At 44.1% G+C, this 16,572-nt stretch overlaps 1 protein-coding gene across 1 annotated transcript in view; it reads left to right on the plus strand.

Annotated features, from left to right (window-relative positions):
- Positions 1-16,572, plus strand: part of SCARA5 (scavenger receptor class A member 5) — a 426,171-nt gene that overhangs the window by 322,981 nt on the left and 86,618 nt on the right. Inside the window, exon 5 of the mRNA XM_033939637.1 lies at positions 10,670-10,750. Within this exon, the coding sequence (XP_033795528.1) occupies positions 10,670-10,750 (81 nt within the window). The remainder of the gene's footprint in view (positions 1-10,669; positions 10,751-16,572) is intronic.

Consider the following 16,572-nt stretch of genomic DNA (forward strand, 5'->3'; position numbering starts at 1 on the left):
GGAACCTTTCTCACAAACCAATCAATCAGCATTTACCTGCTTAGTCTGACGACTGCACATGACTTCATATGATCTGTCATATTTTTTGTCCCATACTGTTTAATAGATCCTTCTTCTGACCTTGACTTAAAAAGAAGACAATAAAACAATTCACACAGTCTGCCCAGAGAAAAATCTGCTCTATTTGCGGGTTTCAACCAGTGGTTTTAAACACAGTCCTCAGGAATCACTTGGTCAGTCAGGTTTTCAGAATACCCTCAATGAATATGCATGAGAGATATGTACGTACAATGGAAGAGGAACAATAAAATATAAACAAATCCCAGCACAAGCTTTTAAATCAATTAAGTCTTTTCATAAGACTTAAATGCAAGTGAGTCATGTGTCCTGCAGTAGATCTGCACACATTCAATCTAATGTATTTTAACATATGGAGATCCTCTGTGGTAGACTGCAAAGAATCATTCAACAGAACCTCTCATAACTCTCATAGAACCGCTCATAGCTACTAATTTCATCATTGGTCAACCATTTTGAAGAACTTTTTTTTAATATTCATCTTAAACAGCTCTTAAACTTAAATTGAAACTTGAATTGAAACAAGAAAACGTAACTTGCAACACAGCTCCATCGGACCCACTGGCTGACACGGCCAGTTTTTTGTCTCTTACATCAGAGTAGCGGTCCACTGAAAAACACAAAAATACAAGTAAAAATCATTCCTTCAGTAATTCAGAATTACACAGCTCTCTCCGCAATATCCTGTAACACTACTAGAACCACTGAAAACACTCACATTGATGCCAGTATGTTGACTACTTTCTGTCATCCAAAAATGGCACCAGTAATCTAAGCAACGCTAAAAAGGAATTAAATTTACCACCTGACCTATGATGCTTAGATTGCCGGTACCATTTTTGAACGACAGAAGAAGGTCAGCATACTGGGGTACTAAATTTGAATCCAGGAATGAAGAGGGACACATAGACAAGTAAACAACAAAGAAAACAGCCTTCAGGGCCTTCAGGTTATCAATGTATGTTTCTTGTAAAACCTGCCACAGACCGTGTTTCTGTGCATCAACGTCAGGGGTCTCTATATGATCATAGAAACATAGAAACATAGAAATAGACGGCAGATAAGGGCCCACGGCCCATCTAGTCTGCCCACCTTAATGTCCCTCCCCTACCTTTGCCCTGTGAAGAGATCCCATGTGCCGATCCCATTTGGCCTTAAAATCAGGCACGCTGCTGGCCTCAATCACCTGTAGTGGAAGACTATTCCAGCGATCAACCACTCTTTCAGTGAAAAAGAATTTCCTGGTATCACCTCGTAGTTTCCCGCCCCTGATTTTCAACGGATGCCCTCTTGTTGTCGTGGGACCCTTGAAAAAGAAGATATCTTCCTCCGCCTCGATGCGGCCCATAAGATACTTGAACGTCTCGATCATGTCCCCCCTCTCTCTGCGCTCCTCGAGCGAGTATAGCTGTAATTTGTCAAGCCGTTTTTCGTATGGTAGATCCTTGAGTCCCGAGACCATCCGGGTGGCCATTCTTTGCACCGACTCCAGTCTCAGCACATCCTTGCAATAATGCGGCCTCCAGAATTGCACACAGTATTCCAGGTGGGGCCTCACCATGGATCTATACAATGGCATAATGACTTCCGCCTTACGACTGACGAAACCCCTTCGTATGCAGCCCATGATTTGTCTTGCCTTGGATGAAGCCTGCTCCACTTGATTGGCAGACTTCATGTCCTCACTGACGATTACCCCCAAGTCTCGTTCTGCTACCGTTTTTGCTAGGATCTCGCCATTAAGGGTATAAGACTTGCATGGATTCTGGCTGCCCAGGTGCATAACTTTGCATTTTTTGGCATTGAAGTTGAGTTGCCATGTCCTAGACCATCGCTCCAGTAGGAGTAGGTCGTGCATCATGTTGTCGGGCACTGAATCTTCGTCTGTTGTGCATTTGCCCACTACATTACTCAGTTTGGCGTCATCGGCGAATAATGTTATTTTACCTCGAAGCCCTTCTGCCAAGTCTCTTATAAAGATGTTGAATAGGATTGGGCCCAAGACTGAGCCCTGTGGTACTCCACTAATCACCTCCGTCATTTCGGAGGGGGTGCCGTTCACCACCACCCTTTGGAGCCTACCTCCAAGCCAGCTCCCAACCCATTTCGTCAATGTGTTACCTAATCCTATAGAACTCATCTTGCTCAGTAACCTGCGGTGTGGTACGCTATTGAATGCTTTGCTAAAGTCCAGGTACACGATGTCCAGGGACTCCCCAATATCCAGCTTCCCCGTTACCCAGTCAAAGAAGCTGATCAGGTTGGATTGGCAGGAACTCCCCTTAGTAAATCCATGTTGTCGGGGATCCCGTAGATTCTCTTCATCCAGGATCTTATCTAATTGGTGTTTGATTAGAGTTTCCATTAGTTTGCTCACTATCGATGTTAGACTCACTGGTCTGTAGTTTGCTGTCTCCATCTTTGAGCCTTTCTTGTGGAGTGGAATGACGTTAGCCATCCTCCAGTCCAACGGAACGCTGCCTGTACTAAGGGAGAGGTTGAAGAGCGTGGACAGTGGCTCCGCCAAGACATCACTCAGCTCCCTAAGCACCCTGGGGTGCAGGTTGTCCGGCCCCATTGCTTTGTTAACCTTGAGCTTTGACAGCTCACCGTAGACACTGCTGGGCGTAAACTCAAAGTTACTAAACGGGTCAACTGAGCCAACCCTTGTCTGTACCTGAGGGCCGAGCCCTGGCGCTTCTCGGGTGAAGAAGCCTTATCAAGTCAGTTCAGAATTACCACAAACAGCTGAAAACATACCCAGGATACAAATAGGAAATCAATAAAGAAACAAAATCACGCCTAAAAACTTCCATGATTGATGTGTTGAAACACGTTGATTGCCCATAACCTGAAGGCCTTCTGTGCTGTTTTCTTTGTACTACAATTTGAATCAAATCAATATCAGTTTGCACATCTCTAGCCATAATAGTTTCTGTTAGGGTGTGAAAATATTTCAGCTGCAGCAAATACATCAAATCTCTGGGGTGAGGTTGCAAAAGATGCCTATTTTTGCTAATATTTTTATCATAGGATTTGTCCTTTTTTATTTTTTAGCCTAGAAGTCTTTTCCTTCTCCTCTGGGCTTTCAGCTCAGACTTTTATGCAATGGCACCACATAAACCATAAATAAACAAGAGCTATAAAGTATAAACCTCAAAACAAAAAAAAAAGTATACGATTAAATGAAAAGTGCTCAGTCAGTGATATAAACCATCAACATGGTAATAGTTATATCTGCCACATCATAGCACAACCGCCCTGCCCTAGCAATACATCATCATGAAATAGTAGGAAAATCAAACTTATCTCAGGGCTCGCATCCCAATCAATTCTTGCGATCTTCAATGAAGGCTCAGCTGGAATTGCACCTCTGTAGGTGCTTTACACCACCTAACGCCACTCTGGGCGTGGCTAATGTTGGCACCAGAAATGTAGGCCAGGAAAACCCTGACCTATATTTCCGGCACCTACCTTTGCCAGAGGCGCAATTCTGTACCCGGTGCCGTCACGTAATTGCCATGCAATCGGCGGCCGCTTTTAAGGCAGCTGCCAACAATGGCACTGATTACAGAATCCAGGCCTCAATGTGTAATTAAACTCTGGAATTCATTGCCAGAGAATATGATGAAAGCACTTAGCTTAGCAGGGTTTAAAAAAATGTTTGGATAATTTTGTAACACAAAAGTTCATAAACCATTATTAAGATGGACTTGGGACAATCCACTGCTTATTCCTGGGATAAGAAGCATAAAATCTGTTTTACTCTTTTGGGATCCCTGCCAGGTACTTGTGACCCGGGTTGGCCACTGGTGGAAACAAGATACTGGGCTTGATGGACCTTTGGTCTGTCCCAATATGGCAACTCTTATGCTCTTAATTGCTGAAATTCCCTCCCTCCCAGGGGCTGAGGAAGCTGCCTCCATAGTGCCCCTTTATGAAACTCATGAAATGGAAATGTTACTTTTCATGCATTCTCGTTTTAAACCTGCAGTGATAATTTTGATAATTTAGATGCTGCACTCATCAGCCTTTCCAACTTCCAGATGTGAAATTTTCATTTTAGATTTCGTTTTCATTAAATGCTCTGTCAGAACCCAGACAGAATACTTAGCTGGCATTTTTTATTTAGTGGAGCACTGCTGATACATTCTTGGCAATATCTCAATTATTTTGCTTCTCTCTGACTGCCCCCCCCCCCAACACACACACACTTTTGTATTCTGTAGCCTGATGTAATGTGAAGATGCATGATTTACTCTGAACAGATCCAGTGGCTCTGAAAGTGTTTATTCCAACTACAAACCACATGTTCTAGGCATAAGTCAAAAATATTAAGAGCTACATTTTTTTATATAATTCTTTATTCATTTTTACAACTTACAACAAGTGTAAACAGAAATAACATTTAAACTTAACAAACTTACAAACATCACTTGAATTTCTATTACAATCATCTTAAATTAATGAAATTTATCCCCCCCCACCACCCTTACTTTATATATCCCGATATTAGTTGTGATGATAACAGGTGTTCATTTGGGGGGGGGGGGGGGGGATAAGAATCCATCTAAAGAGGTATTCAGTAAACTGAAATCAAAATGAATTTTCTGAACCATGGAGGATAGGATGTGGTATCCCTCAGGGCTCCCCATTCTCCCCATATCTTTTCAATGGTGACTTTTGGTCTTAGAATGAAGAAGTGGGAATGGAGTTTTACACCCCCACTTCTTTATTCTCGGTCTTTTCTTTGTGGGGTATCTTTCCATGTTTTTTTGTTGCAGTGTTTGATCTTAAATATTTGCCGCCTAATATTCTGTGCTATTTAGTCAGCCAGGAATTTATTTGGGTGTCCTTTTACTAAACACCAAAAAAAGTGGCCTGTACTGTCATTGTCGTGTGGGTTTCTTGGGACATCGAGGCCACTTGTAGCATAACTGTAAAAGGGCTGCATTTTCCATTTTCAGAATTAATGGCCACATGCTAATTTCCAAGCCAGCACATAGCCATTAGCATATGAGCCCTTAGGGCCAAATTCTGTAACCGGCGCTGATATCAGTAACAGCCTTAAAAGCAGCCGCCAATTGCGTGTCAATCACATATCTGTGCCGGTTTCAGAATTATGCCTATGGGAAAGATAAGCGCTGGAAATGTAGGCCTGTGTTTTCTAGGCCTACGTTTCCAGCACCTATCTTTGCGTGAATCATGCCTACATAGGTGCTTTAAGCCACATAAGCCACTTTCGGCATTGGCCACGCCTACTTTGACATTTGGCAGCCTAAAGCACCTACATAAACGTGATTCTGGTAACTTTTACTTAGGTGCCAGTAGAAACTTCAACCTCGCCATTTTTTTGCCATTTCTAACAGCGTTCTACAATTGACTTAGGCACTGGTAGGGCACCGTTTTTAAAATTTTTCCCTTACTGCCACCTATTTACTAAGTGGTAAGGGTTCTCACGCTAACCACGTGCTAATTGGTTAGTGGGCAGTAATGTAGCTCTGCTTATTGATACGCACAGGGCATGCCTACTCTCTGTCTCCAAACATGTCCCCCGTGCTAAAAAATAAAATTAATGCTTAGTGTGGGGGAAGTGTGCACTGATCCCAAAACTGCTATGGGATGTGTGAGCACATCCCGCTGTAGTGCCCTTTTAATCTGAGGGAAGCACATTTGGGTTTGATTCTATAAGTGGCTCCAAGGTTAGACGCTGCTAGGTGTCTAGATTGAGGACACTGAGCTGAGTTCCACACGGAACCCAAATTGATTAATGAGCTACAGAATGTACAGATAAACAAGTGTGACTTAAGGAGCGAGCAAAACTTTAAATGAGAAGACTCAGAGTGAAGTTCACTGGGAAGTGAGTTCTATAGGAAGGGGAAATTTGCGAAGAAAGTAAAACGACGAGTAGAAAGTGGCCTAGTCATATGTACTGGTGGGGCGTTTAACTGATGAGCTGTAGCAGAACAAAGAGAGTGTGAGGGCCTGTAAGGGATTAGAAAGGAAGCTAAATAGAGGAGAAAACTGGAATGCATTATTTTAGATTGTAAACAATTTTTATTGACTGAAAAAAAACCTGCCTGGCAGAACCATAGGAAAACAACAGGATACAAAAGACAGCAAACATAGGCGGGAGATCCGCTTAACAAAGCACTTCGGTACAACGGCATACATCATTTACAGCCACCCACGAACCCCAAAAACCCCAGGACTCCCCCACCATCCCCTCTTCCCACCCCCCACCCCCTACCTTCCCAAGACGGAGTGGAATGCAAAGGCAGGTCCAGGGCATACGGGAGTCCAAGGAACCCCTGAGCCCAAAAGCCCCCCCCCCCAAAAAAAAAGGGGGACCAGGCAAGCCAATCCTATGTGGAAAAGAAAACACCAACAAAGGTCCCCCAGGGTCTGGACTCTGATAACCCTAGGACACTCAAGAGAGCAGGGCACCCCCACCAAAAACAGACCCCCCTCCAAGCCCCCCTTCCCCCCTCCCAGGCAGAGAGATGCAAGGATCCAGAACAAAGAGAAACCAACAGTTAAGCTAGGGTATTAAGTATGAGGCTGCACCCCCTAGGAGACAAGGAACGCAAATAGGGGTTGGAAAGCATTATTTTAAATGCTAGTGTGCATAACTTGAAGTCAGTTCGGAATTTAAATGGGAGCCACTGGTGGTCTTGTAATAGATATGGAAAACCAGCTGTTAGTGAGAAAAGAAGAAAACCAGCGTAGAACAGTGCTGGAGATCCCTAAAGAGGCCAGATGTGAATGAGTGACTACTAGATCAAAGATGGCAGAGAGGTCAAGGGAAATGGCATAATAGCAATCATTAGGAAGAGAAGTGGTAGCAGTTTCAGTAGAGTGGTGTTTGCGGAGTCAAGACTGAGTTGGGTGAAGGAAATCTGAAGCATCTACATGTTGAGTAAGTTGCTGGAATGAAAATCATTCTAGGATTTTTGAAAGGAATGGTAGGTTAGAAACCAGGTAAAAATGTACAGGTCGAGAATTGTCTAAGGATTGGCTTTTTAAGATTGGGTGACCGATCGTTCTTTTCCATTCATCGGGTATATAACCTGTTGAAAGGCTTTTTATAATCATGTCTATCACAAGTGGGGGACAGGCCTTGCTCAGAATTTAGGACCCAGAAGTTGTGGGGGAAGGAGGTATTCAAAGGTCAGAAAATCAAAGCCCAGTATTCTCATAGAGCCACTAAGAGAAATTTGTAATTTTGAATATAGCAGAACCTTAAAAGTCTCTACACCAGCTAAGAATCTTTCTGTTCTTTCGTTAGGATATTTTTGACAATCTTGCTAGTGGCGTACCAAGGGCAGGGCGGGGGGGATGGAAAACCGCCCCGGGTGCAAGCTATGAGGGGATGTTCCCAACCTTGGAGTCATTGTCCAGGAACTTCCCCTTCTCACGGCCCAGCCCCAAGGCTTTGGGTTGTCCCCGTGGCCCAGCATGTTCTCACCCTTCTCTCCTGTCCGCTCCAATGTCACCTTTACCTTCCATCAAGCTGAAAAAACTGCTGGCCTCGGCAATGATTCAGCGACATTGCCCGTGGCTCTCCCTCCTGCTTTCCACGTCTGCCTGGTCTTTCTCCAATGACGCAATTTCCTGTTTCCACCGAGATGGACCACAGCAGACGGAAAGCAGGAAGGGGAGCCGCGGGCAGCGTTGCTGAAACCCTGCCAAGGCCGGCAGTTTTTCAGCCTGACAGAAGGTAAAGACGACATTAGACCAGCCAGGAGAGAAGAGTGAGAACATGTTGGGCCTGGACTAACTGGGCTTTATTTTTAAGTGCAAAGCGTGTGTGTGTGGGGGGGAGGGAATTAATTAAGAAGTGCCAGATTGGGGATTGGGAGAGCTTATTGGGGGGGGCATTAGAGAAATGCTGGACCGAGGGGATGGAGAGGGAAAAAACAAAAATGCCAGACCTCTGGGGCAGGGAAGGGAAGGGGAGGGCAGAAATGCCAGACCATGGTAGGCAATAGGAGGAGGAGGAGGAAGAGAAAAGAGAAGGAGAGAAGAGGAGATACCAAACCACAAAAAAGGAGAAAAAGAAGGAAAGAGATGGACAACAAAGGTAGGAAAAATGATTTTATTTTCAATTTAATAATTGAAATATGTTGGTTTTGAGAATTTACATCTGCTGTCTATGCATTTGTTTCTATTTCTCTGGAGTTGTACTACATGCATGAAGAGTCTGGCATTAGGGTTTTGTTTCTGCATATTAGGACTTTTAATTTGTGTTCCTGTATTTGCATAGGGTTGATCTGTGTTCTGCAGGTGTAATCAAGGCCAGATGTTCTGATAGGAATGAATGATGAGAAAAGTTATTGATGTAATGGCCCAAAATAGGAACATATTTGTCGGCTCTCCTTCACCCCTTTTGGACTCAAAACGGCCCTCACTTTATGGAAGCGGAGAGGAGAGAGGGGGCAGAGGCAGACTTTTTTTTTATCGCCAGCTGCAGCGACATTACCTCCATCGCTGATAGGAATTCTATGAGCTACAAAGCTGTTACGCTGTGCCAGTGCTAAAAACCACGCTACAATTTTGTAAAAAGGGGGAAGGGAGTAGTTTGTGATCACATATTCCATACTGGGCAAAGGTGTTTTCTGTATTCTGTGTGTACGAAAGACATGGTTCTCTGTTAGCATTGACTGTGCAGGATCAATCTGTACTAGTCTGGCTTGTTTAGTTTTACAATGGGTGTGTTTATGTTCTACTGCTCACTGCAGTATGTAAGATGTTGCCTTTTCCTAGGTACACTCTTGTTGTGCGATATGTGGATTGTTACTAAAAATCATGAGGTGGGTGTCAAAAAATGATGGGCCCCAGGTGTCACATATGCTAGGTACGCCACTGAATCTTGCAAAATTCTCCCAGGTCAAAAATAATGATATCCACATCTGGGAATTGGTGTAGGATTTATGAAAGCTGAGGTAACCATATGCCCCACTCCGGGTGATGAGTGTGGTGAAGGCCCAGAGAGAAGCATGGATATAGGAGGAGATTTTTACAGAATGAAGCAGGATCTAATGTGTGGAGCTTATAGCCTGGAAGACCCTAGCTATGGGTGTATGATGCATCAGCAGTGGCTGGATTATCAGATTGGGAGGTCAATCTGCAGACATTTTGTGGAGGTGGTAGTTCGCTATCACTCCCACAAATGCTATAGTGTAACTTGCTCCCTGCCTGGGTGCGCAACTGTAAAGAAGACTAACCACTGTGGTATGGGTGATGGACTGGAAGTGAACTGCCTAAGATATTGAGTTTCTGAAACTTGTTAGAATTTGAAGTTAAAGGAAAATAAGTCTTGAAATGAGTGATGGGAGTAGTAAAAGTTAACTACCTCATAGAAGGACTGTGGTTTGAAAAAATGATGAAAATGTCTTGAGTTGTGTTATTTAAACAAAATGACAAAAAGTAAAGGTGTTGTAGGAAGAACCTGAAAACATTACAGTATCCTCATGGAATGGTTGAGCTGTCTTAAATTAAGTCGCTTAGCTATTCGGGTGCCAGCTGAATATTGAGCCAGCACTCGCATAACTATTTTACCTATAAAAACCCTCCCAATCCCCCTTCTGTCCCCTCTAAAAGCTTCACCACCCCTTCCAAGTTGCATGCACAATTCTATTGAGTACTGCAGTGCTGGACATCCCTTTTTTGTCTTTGCAAAATCAGTACTTGAACATTTGAAGCACATGGATGTCCATTTTGGCCTTGTAAGAAGTCCATATGCTTCGACAATAAGCACCACATATGGTCGATGATATGCTAGAGAGATCCTGGAAGCTGCTTGCTAAATTAATTTATGAATGCAGAATATCTGTTTGAGCAAAGCAGATGAAACTCCTTGAAAAGCAATTTATGACTGCATATAATCAGAATTTTTAATAGAAACAAAATACTCATAAACAAAGAGAGATGGATCTGCATGTGATTTTCCAAAGGGGGGGACACCATAAATTTGTGCTTAAAGTTGAAATATGTCAGTATGTGAAATACTCGTATATTCAAATGAAACTCATAGAGAAGGTGGAGAGGAACAGATTCTTTAGACTAGCAGGGACAACAAAAACAAGAGGTCATTCAGAAAAACTGAGAGGAGACAGATTCATAATGAATGCAAGGAAGTTCTTCTTCACTCAACGGGTGGTAGACACCTGGAACGCGCTTCCCAGAGAGGTGATACGACAGAGTACAATTCAGGGGTTCAAAAAGGGACTGGATGACTTCCTGGAAGCGAAGGGGATAACAGGGTACAGATAAAGGTTTACCTTACAGGACATTGAGCGAACAGGGTATGGACATTTTAGGTTAGGTAGGGAACACTTACAGGTCATGGACCTGGGGGGCCGCCGCGGGAGCGGACTGCCGGGCACGATGGACTCTTGGTCTGACCTGGCAGAGGCAGTGCTTATGTTCTTATGTTCTTATCATGTGAAAGATTTCAGAGCTATGATTATACCATTTCCCTACCCAAGAATTAGAATGTTTTCTATGTGCTGAATACCCATTTCTTTTTCCAATACTACCAAATTCTAAATGTGTAACGACCAATCTCAAATATTTCTTTCTGTTTCAGGGCCTCCGGGACCAAAAGGAGAGCAAGGAAATGAAGGGATTGAAGGTGATCCTGGAATTCCTGGCTTACCTGGACCAATAGGTAATACTTTTTTATATATAGTGTTCCCCCGGTGGTTAGCGGTCGGCAGTTGGTGGTCTTGGTCATTCGCGGTATTTTCTGACCGTGAATCGCCGACAAGGAGAGGGGAATGGGAGAAGCAGGAGAGAGCAGCCGGAGCGCCGCGAGTGCAGGAAATCACTCGTGGTACGCTCTGACCGCCTCTTCCTGCACTAAGTTGGCCTTATCCAATTAGAAGCTGCTTTGACACTCAGCTCCTGATTGGATAAGGCCCGACTTAGTGCAGGAAGAGGCGGTCGAAGCATACCGCAAGTGATTTCCTGTATTCGCGGCGCTCCGGCTGCTCTCTCCTGCCTCTCCCACTGCCCTCTTAAGGCTCCCCCATGAAAAACCGTATTCGTGGTTTTTTGAGATTCGCAGGGGTTCTTGGAACAGAACCCCCACGAATCTCGGGGGAGTACTGTATTTCTTTTTTGCCTGTGAAAGTTGTTAGACTGAAAATGTTTTTTAATCATTCACCAAGCAAATATGGCAGTGCAAAAATATTTTTACTTTTCTGCCAACTAGTATTTAACTATTCTAGGTAAATAACTTTGAAGAATAAGCAATTACTCAACCATTTCTCATTCCAGCTTCTTGACTTGAAAGCGTTCAAGTACATAGGTGGGCTTGATCAAAGGTGCACTGCCCACAGGAATAGAATTTAGCATGTGTTGCTCAGCAGCGTACCTTTTTAAAAGGACCTGTTGTTAGGTGCAATCGACTCGTATTCAAGTCCTAGCGACTTGATGGACATCAAGTTTTCGTGGAAGATTACAGAAGTAGATTATTGGGCCTTTCTTCTGCACAGTATAAATTCAATGTTGTCACAGTTGTCGCATCAAATGCAATCCTCTGCCTCCAACACTGCCCATCTGTTGCTACCCAGATGGGTGGTACATCATTAGTCTGACATCTCCACTGAAACCTGTCTTCCTTGTGAGGCCCTTCTGGTAGTGAAACTACTGACAGCATAGCTTTCAGCTTCTCAGCTTTACACAAGCCCCAGTGGCATGACAAGCCCATGTACCATGACTGGACTTGATAGGATAATTTTAGACTAGGGCCCCAAAATATAGTAAAATCCCCAAAGAAACAGGGTACAGCCGGTAGCGTAGTGAGGGTATGAGGCATCTGGGGTGGTGGCGCTCCGCTCTGCCCTCCTCTCTGCTCCCCCCCTGCTCCTTCTATGCCAGTCCCCCCATGCCCTCCTCTCCACCCCCCTGCTTCTTCTACGCCCCCATGCCACACACACGCTCTCCATTCCTACCTCCGGACCTCTTTAAATCTTCACCAGCACGAGCAGCTGCTCCGGCCTGCTACTCGAGCGGACATTGGCTTTCTTTCTGAAGTCACTTCCTGACCCTGCCACATGAAAGTGATTTCAGAGGGAGCCAGGACGGCACAAGCAGCAGGCTAGAGTAGTTGCTCACACTGGTGAGGATTTTAAAGAGGGACGGGGAAGGGAGGGCGCGAGAGTGGTGTGGGGAGGAGCATAGAGGTGCCAGAACCTCCCACCAAGATGGTAACCGGGCACACACACCCCCCCCCCCCTTACTATGCCACTGGGTGCAGCAATCAAATGTGCAAAGTTTTAGGTAAAGAGCCCCATTTTACATAGATTATAGCAATCAGGATTGAGCTATCCAGATCAGGAAGTCCTTAATTATGGTGGTAATTTAGAAGTCTTTTTTTTTGTTTTTTGTAAATCTTTATTAGTTTTCAATTATTAACAGTGCAATACAGTGAAGAATCTTGTAAAATGCATGCAGGACTTTATATGCATGTGCCAGTTTGTGCAGCTGGAGTAGCTATTTCCCAAACATACACATTAACCATATGAGTAGCACAGATCTGTCAGCATCCACAAGGAGATGTCGGCACTTTTGCGTGGAAGCGGTGATTTCATCATTTCCACATGTAAGCAGTGCCACTTCATGCGCTGCTGCCTCATTTTACAAACCTACGCATGGAACTGCTGTCGGTTAAGTAGTGAAGCCACAGTTGTAACTTAGTTTTATTTTGAAAGTGGAAATAAACTACATGCCATTAAGAATGACACCCTTAATCCTGAAAGTAAAGTCCTGGCTCAGATGAGGATTTACGTAAAACCTATGCATTTCTTTGAGCTGGTATAAAACCTGACATGGACAATTTTCCCCCTACACATGTATTCCCTTTGTAAACTGGTGAATACATGTGTATATTTTAGTCCCTCTCAAACTGCACTGCCTTGATATATTAGCATGGTGTAGACCTCCATAGTGGATTTCTGAAATCAGTATTTATACATGTATGCAGTGCATATGCATAAACGTCGTTATTTACAATTGACTATGTTTCTAAATTAATGGCCTTAGTCTTAAAAGCAGAAAACCATTATAATACATGGTAAAGGACTAAAGAAAATATGGGCTGATATTCAAAGAGATTTAAGCAGACAGGAGAGGCTACTTTTGTAGTGCCATGAGGCTGCTGTGAGAGGTTGTGGCAGCCATTTTCTTCCAGCTGCCACAAGGGGCAGGGATGAGTGGCCTTCGCTCCTGCCACCAATGACCCCCACAGACCACCAGGGACATAAGATGGACCCTGTATAAAGAGGGCCTATCTATACTGCGGGGGGATGTGGGTTGGCGGTTGGACCTCCCGGGGAAGGGAAATCATTGTTGCACTGGGGGGAAGGAAGGAGGGAGCTTTGTAAGGGGATTGGGGGGCTTAAAACAAAAAGCTACGCAGGTCCCTGTTGATATCACCAGTCTGCATGATATCGGATGACTGAAAACTAATGTGCGATATTACCTCACTTTTTTATGCTGATTCCAGAACTGTTCTTAGTTTTCTTCTATCACATACAGTTTTTCACAATTTTATTTCACAGATTTATTGCTGTGCCAGTAGATAATGAGTATTTTATTGGAGGGAAATTTTTCAATACAGACCTGTAAACCTTTAGGTTGGCACAACTGTTGCTGCTAGTTGTTATTGTGTGACCTTGGAAGTGTTGTTTATCTCAGATGCTGTTCTCATTTTATTTCTCTATTCTACATGCAAGTGTGTGAACAATCCAAATGTTTTCTGTTACATTTGTGGAAATTATACACTGCTTAAGCAAAGAACGGATATAACAGACTTTGTGAAAAAAAGCTTATTATGCTTATTTTAAAGTGAAACTTGGTTACCAGGATAAGGCATGGGCGCCAAAGAAAGTGTCACACTATGGTGTTGAGAGGTTAAGATTGTGGACAAAAGGGAAGAAAACGTGCATGCCATTTGCAATTCCTATGATGTGGAGGGAGCCTAAATACCACCTTAATGACTGTTACTTCTGTTTAGTTAATGTTTGGGGTGCAATTCGAAAAATAAGAACCTGATTGTGTATCCAAGCATTCCTTCAGCCATTAGGCCAGTTCTACATAGAGAAGACCTGCATGCTCCTCTTCCTGCAGCCCTCTTGCCCCGGCGGCACCCCGAACCCCCGACTACATTCGGGGCAAGAGGGAGCCCAAGCCCTCTTGCCTCGGCGGCACCCCGACTCCCTGACAGCATCGGGGCAAGAGGGAGCCCAAGCCCTCTTGTCCCGCGATCCCCAACCCCCCCCCCCCCGTTGAGTCCGATGGGGCCAGGAGGGAGCCCAAGCCCTCCTGGCCTGGCGAAACCCCCTAACCCCCAACTCCCACTAAAATACAGGCAGGAGGGATCCCAGGCCCTCCTGCCCTCGACACAACCCCCCACAACCGCCGTCCCGAACCCCCGATTGCCCCCCGCCAACCCGCAACCCCCGCCGACCCCATGACCCCCCACCCCCCTTCCCGTACCTTAAAAAACACCAAAATCTCCCTCCCATCCCCTATAGGGCAACTGTACACCAGGATACACAAAGGTAGGAAATTAATATTTTCACAAACTATTTTCTTCGCCCCTTGATATGCTGTCAAAGAGACAAAGTAATCACATTTACAAGAACTATTTATATTATATTTCCTTCTTTCCTGTTTACAATAGACAGTAAAAACTGTGCATTCTTTCCGGTAATTTCACCTAATTTCTAGTGGCATGTCAGTGTCAGCGGGTGGTAGGTGGAAGAGGAGGTCATGGGAGGAGTTGTCGAGTGAGTTTGAAGGAACTGCCGAGATTCATTCTGTTCAAGCTACATGAACATTCTTTGCCTAAACAAATATTGCAGGAGAAAGATTATATGTGACTTGCAAAACATTACAGAAAACTCACTTGTGCTCTCTCCGTCAGTCTCAACAAATAATCAGTTTGTTTTCTGTTATAAAACATTTGCAAAGAAAATATCTCACACAAAAGTGGGGGGAAAAATATTGAAAGAACGAAACATATCATATACAGAAACAGACATGCTAAGGTAGATGTGATGCTGCTCAGCAGGAAACTTGGAAGTCGACGCAAACCCTACACTCTAGGATTTCTAAAGCAGAAGAGAGAAAAATCAGAATTAAAAATTGAACATTAAAAGTAGATTCAGCTTGAATATGATGTCAAACTTCAGCAGATACTGAGGATGATTAGTGCTATTCAAATACCTATAGCCTCTACAGAATAACATCTCCAATCCCTAAACACTTCGTAATGACTAAAACCTACTATACTCGTTTCTGGATTGGAGGAATAACTAAATGGTTCAAATAGTGGAAATCAGAAGGCCCAGGTTTGAATTTCACAGTGGCTCCTTAGGCTTTGGGCAAGCCACCTAACCCTCCATGCCTTGGGACAAAGCAATGGTATGTCATGCCAAGAAAACCAATGGTGGGAGTCCCTTATGTGGTTGCCAGGAGTCAACTCAAGGACACATCTGGATGCTCATTTCTGCACTACAGCAGAATTAAACCCTGGAGAATGTCATCCTTCCCTAGATTACAATCAATACTCTTTTAAATACAGGAACCATTGCAGTACTTGAACACAACAAAATGCTATAGGAAGAATTAAATGCAGACAACATTCAGGGTTGTTTTTTTTTCCCCCTTTTTACTAGTTTTTCAGATGCTTACATATGATTACATCACTGTATGTAAATTGTTTCAGCTTGGATAAAAAAAAAAGTTAAGCTCTGGAACACGTTGCCAGAGATGTGGTAAGAGCGGATAACATAGTTGGTTTTAAGAAAGGTTTGGACAATTTCCTGGAGGAAAAGTCCATAGTCTATTATTGAGGGAAGCCACTGCTTGCCCTGGATCGGTAGCATGGAATATTGTTACTAGAGAATGACACGGGGAAAAAATCTGTCCCCGTCACCGCCCCGTCACCGGCCCACCATCCTCTGCACCGCCCCGTCACCGCCGATCCCTTCACCGCCCCGTCACCGTCACCGCCATCCCTTTCACCGCCCCGTCACCGCCACTGCCATCCCATTCACCGCCCCGTCACCGTCCCCGCTGCATCCATATAAGCCTTAGTACTGTAATATTTAGCTTATTCCTTTCTTATAAATCAAAGTTCCTGCTGCTGAACTAGAGAAAGAGATGTTCAGCTGGCAGGGCTTTGTTTATAAATTTTTATCAACACAACTAATATACTATTTTATCCTAAAGCAAAAAATAAATAAATAAATATAATTTTTTTTTCTACCTTTGTTGTCTGGTTTCTGCTTTCCACATCTTCTCATTGAATTCCTTCCATCCACTGTGTGTCTTCTCTCTGCATCTTCCATTTGCTGTTACTGTGCCTCTCCCTTAACCCCCCCCCCAAATTGGTCTAGCACCCATCTTCTTCCCCCCGCTCCCGCATAGTCTGGCATCTGTCTTCTTCCCACTCTGTCTTCCACATTTCCCTTGGGGGTC

This window comes from Geotrypetes seraphini, chromosome 3, assembly GCF_902459505.1.
Source record: "Geotrypetes seraphini chromosome 3, aGeoSer1.1, whole genome shotgun sequence".
In the NCBI taxonomy this organism is placed as follows: domain Eukaryota; kingdom Metazoa; phylum Chordata; class Amphibia; order Gymnophiona; family Dermophiidae; genus Geotrypetes; species Geotrypetes seraphini.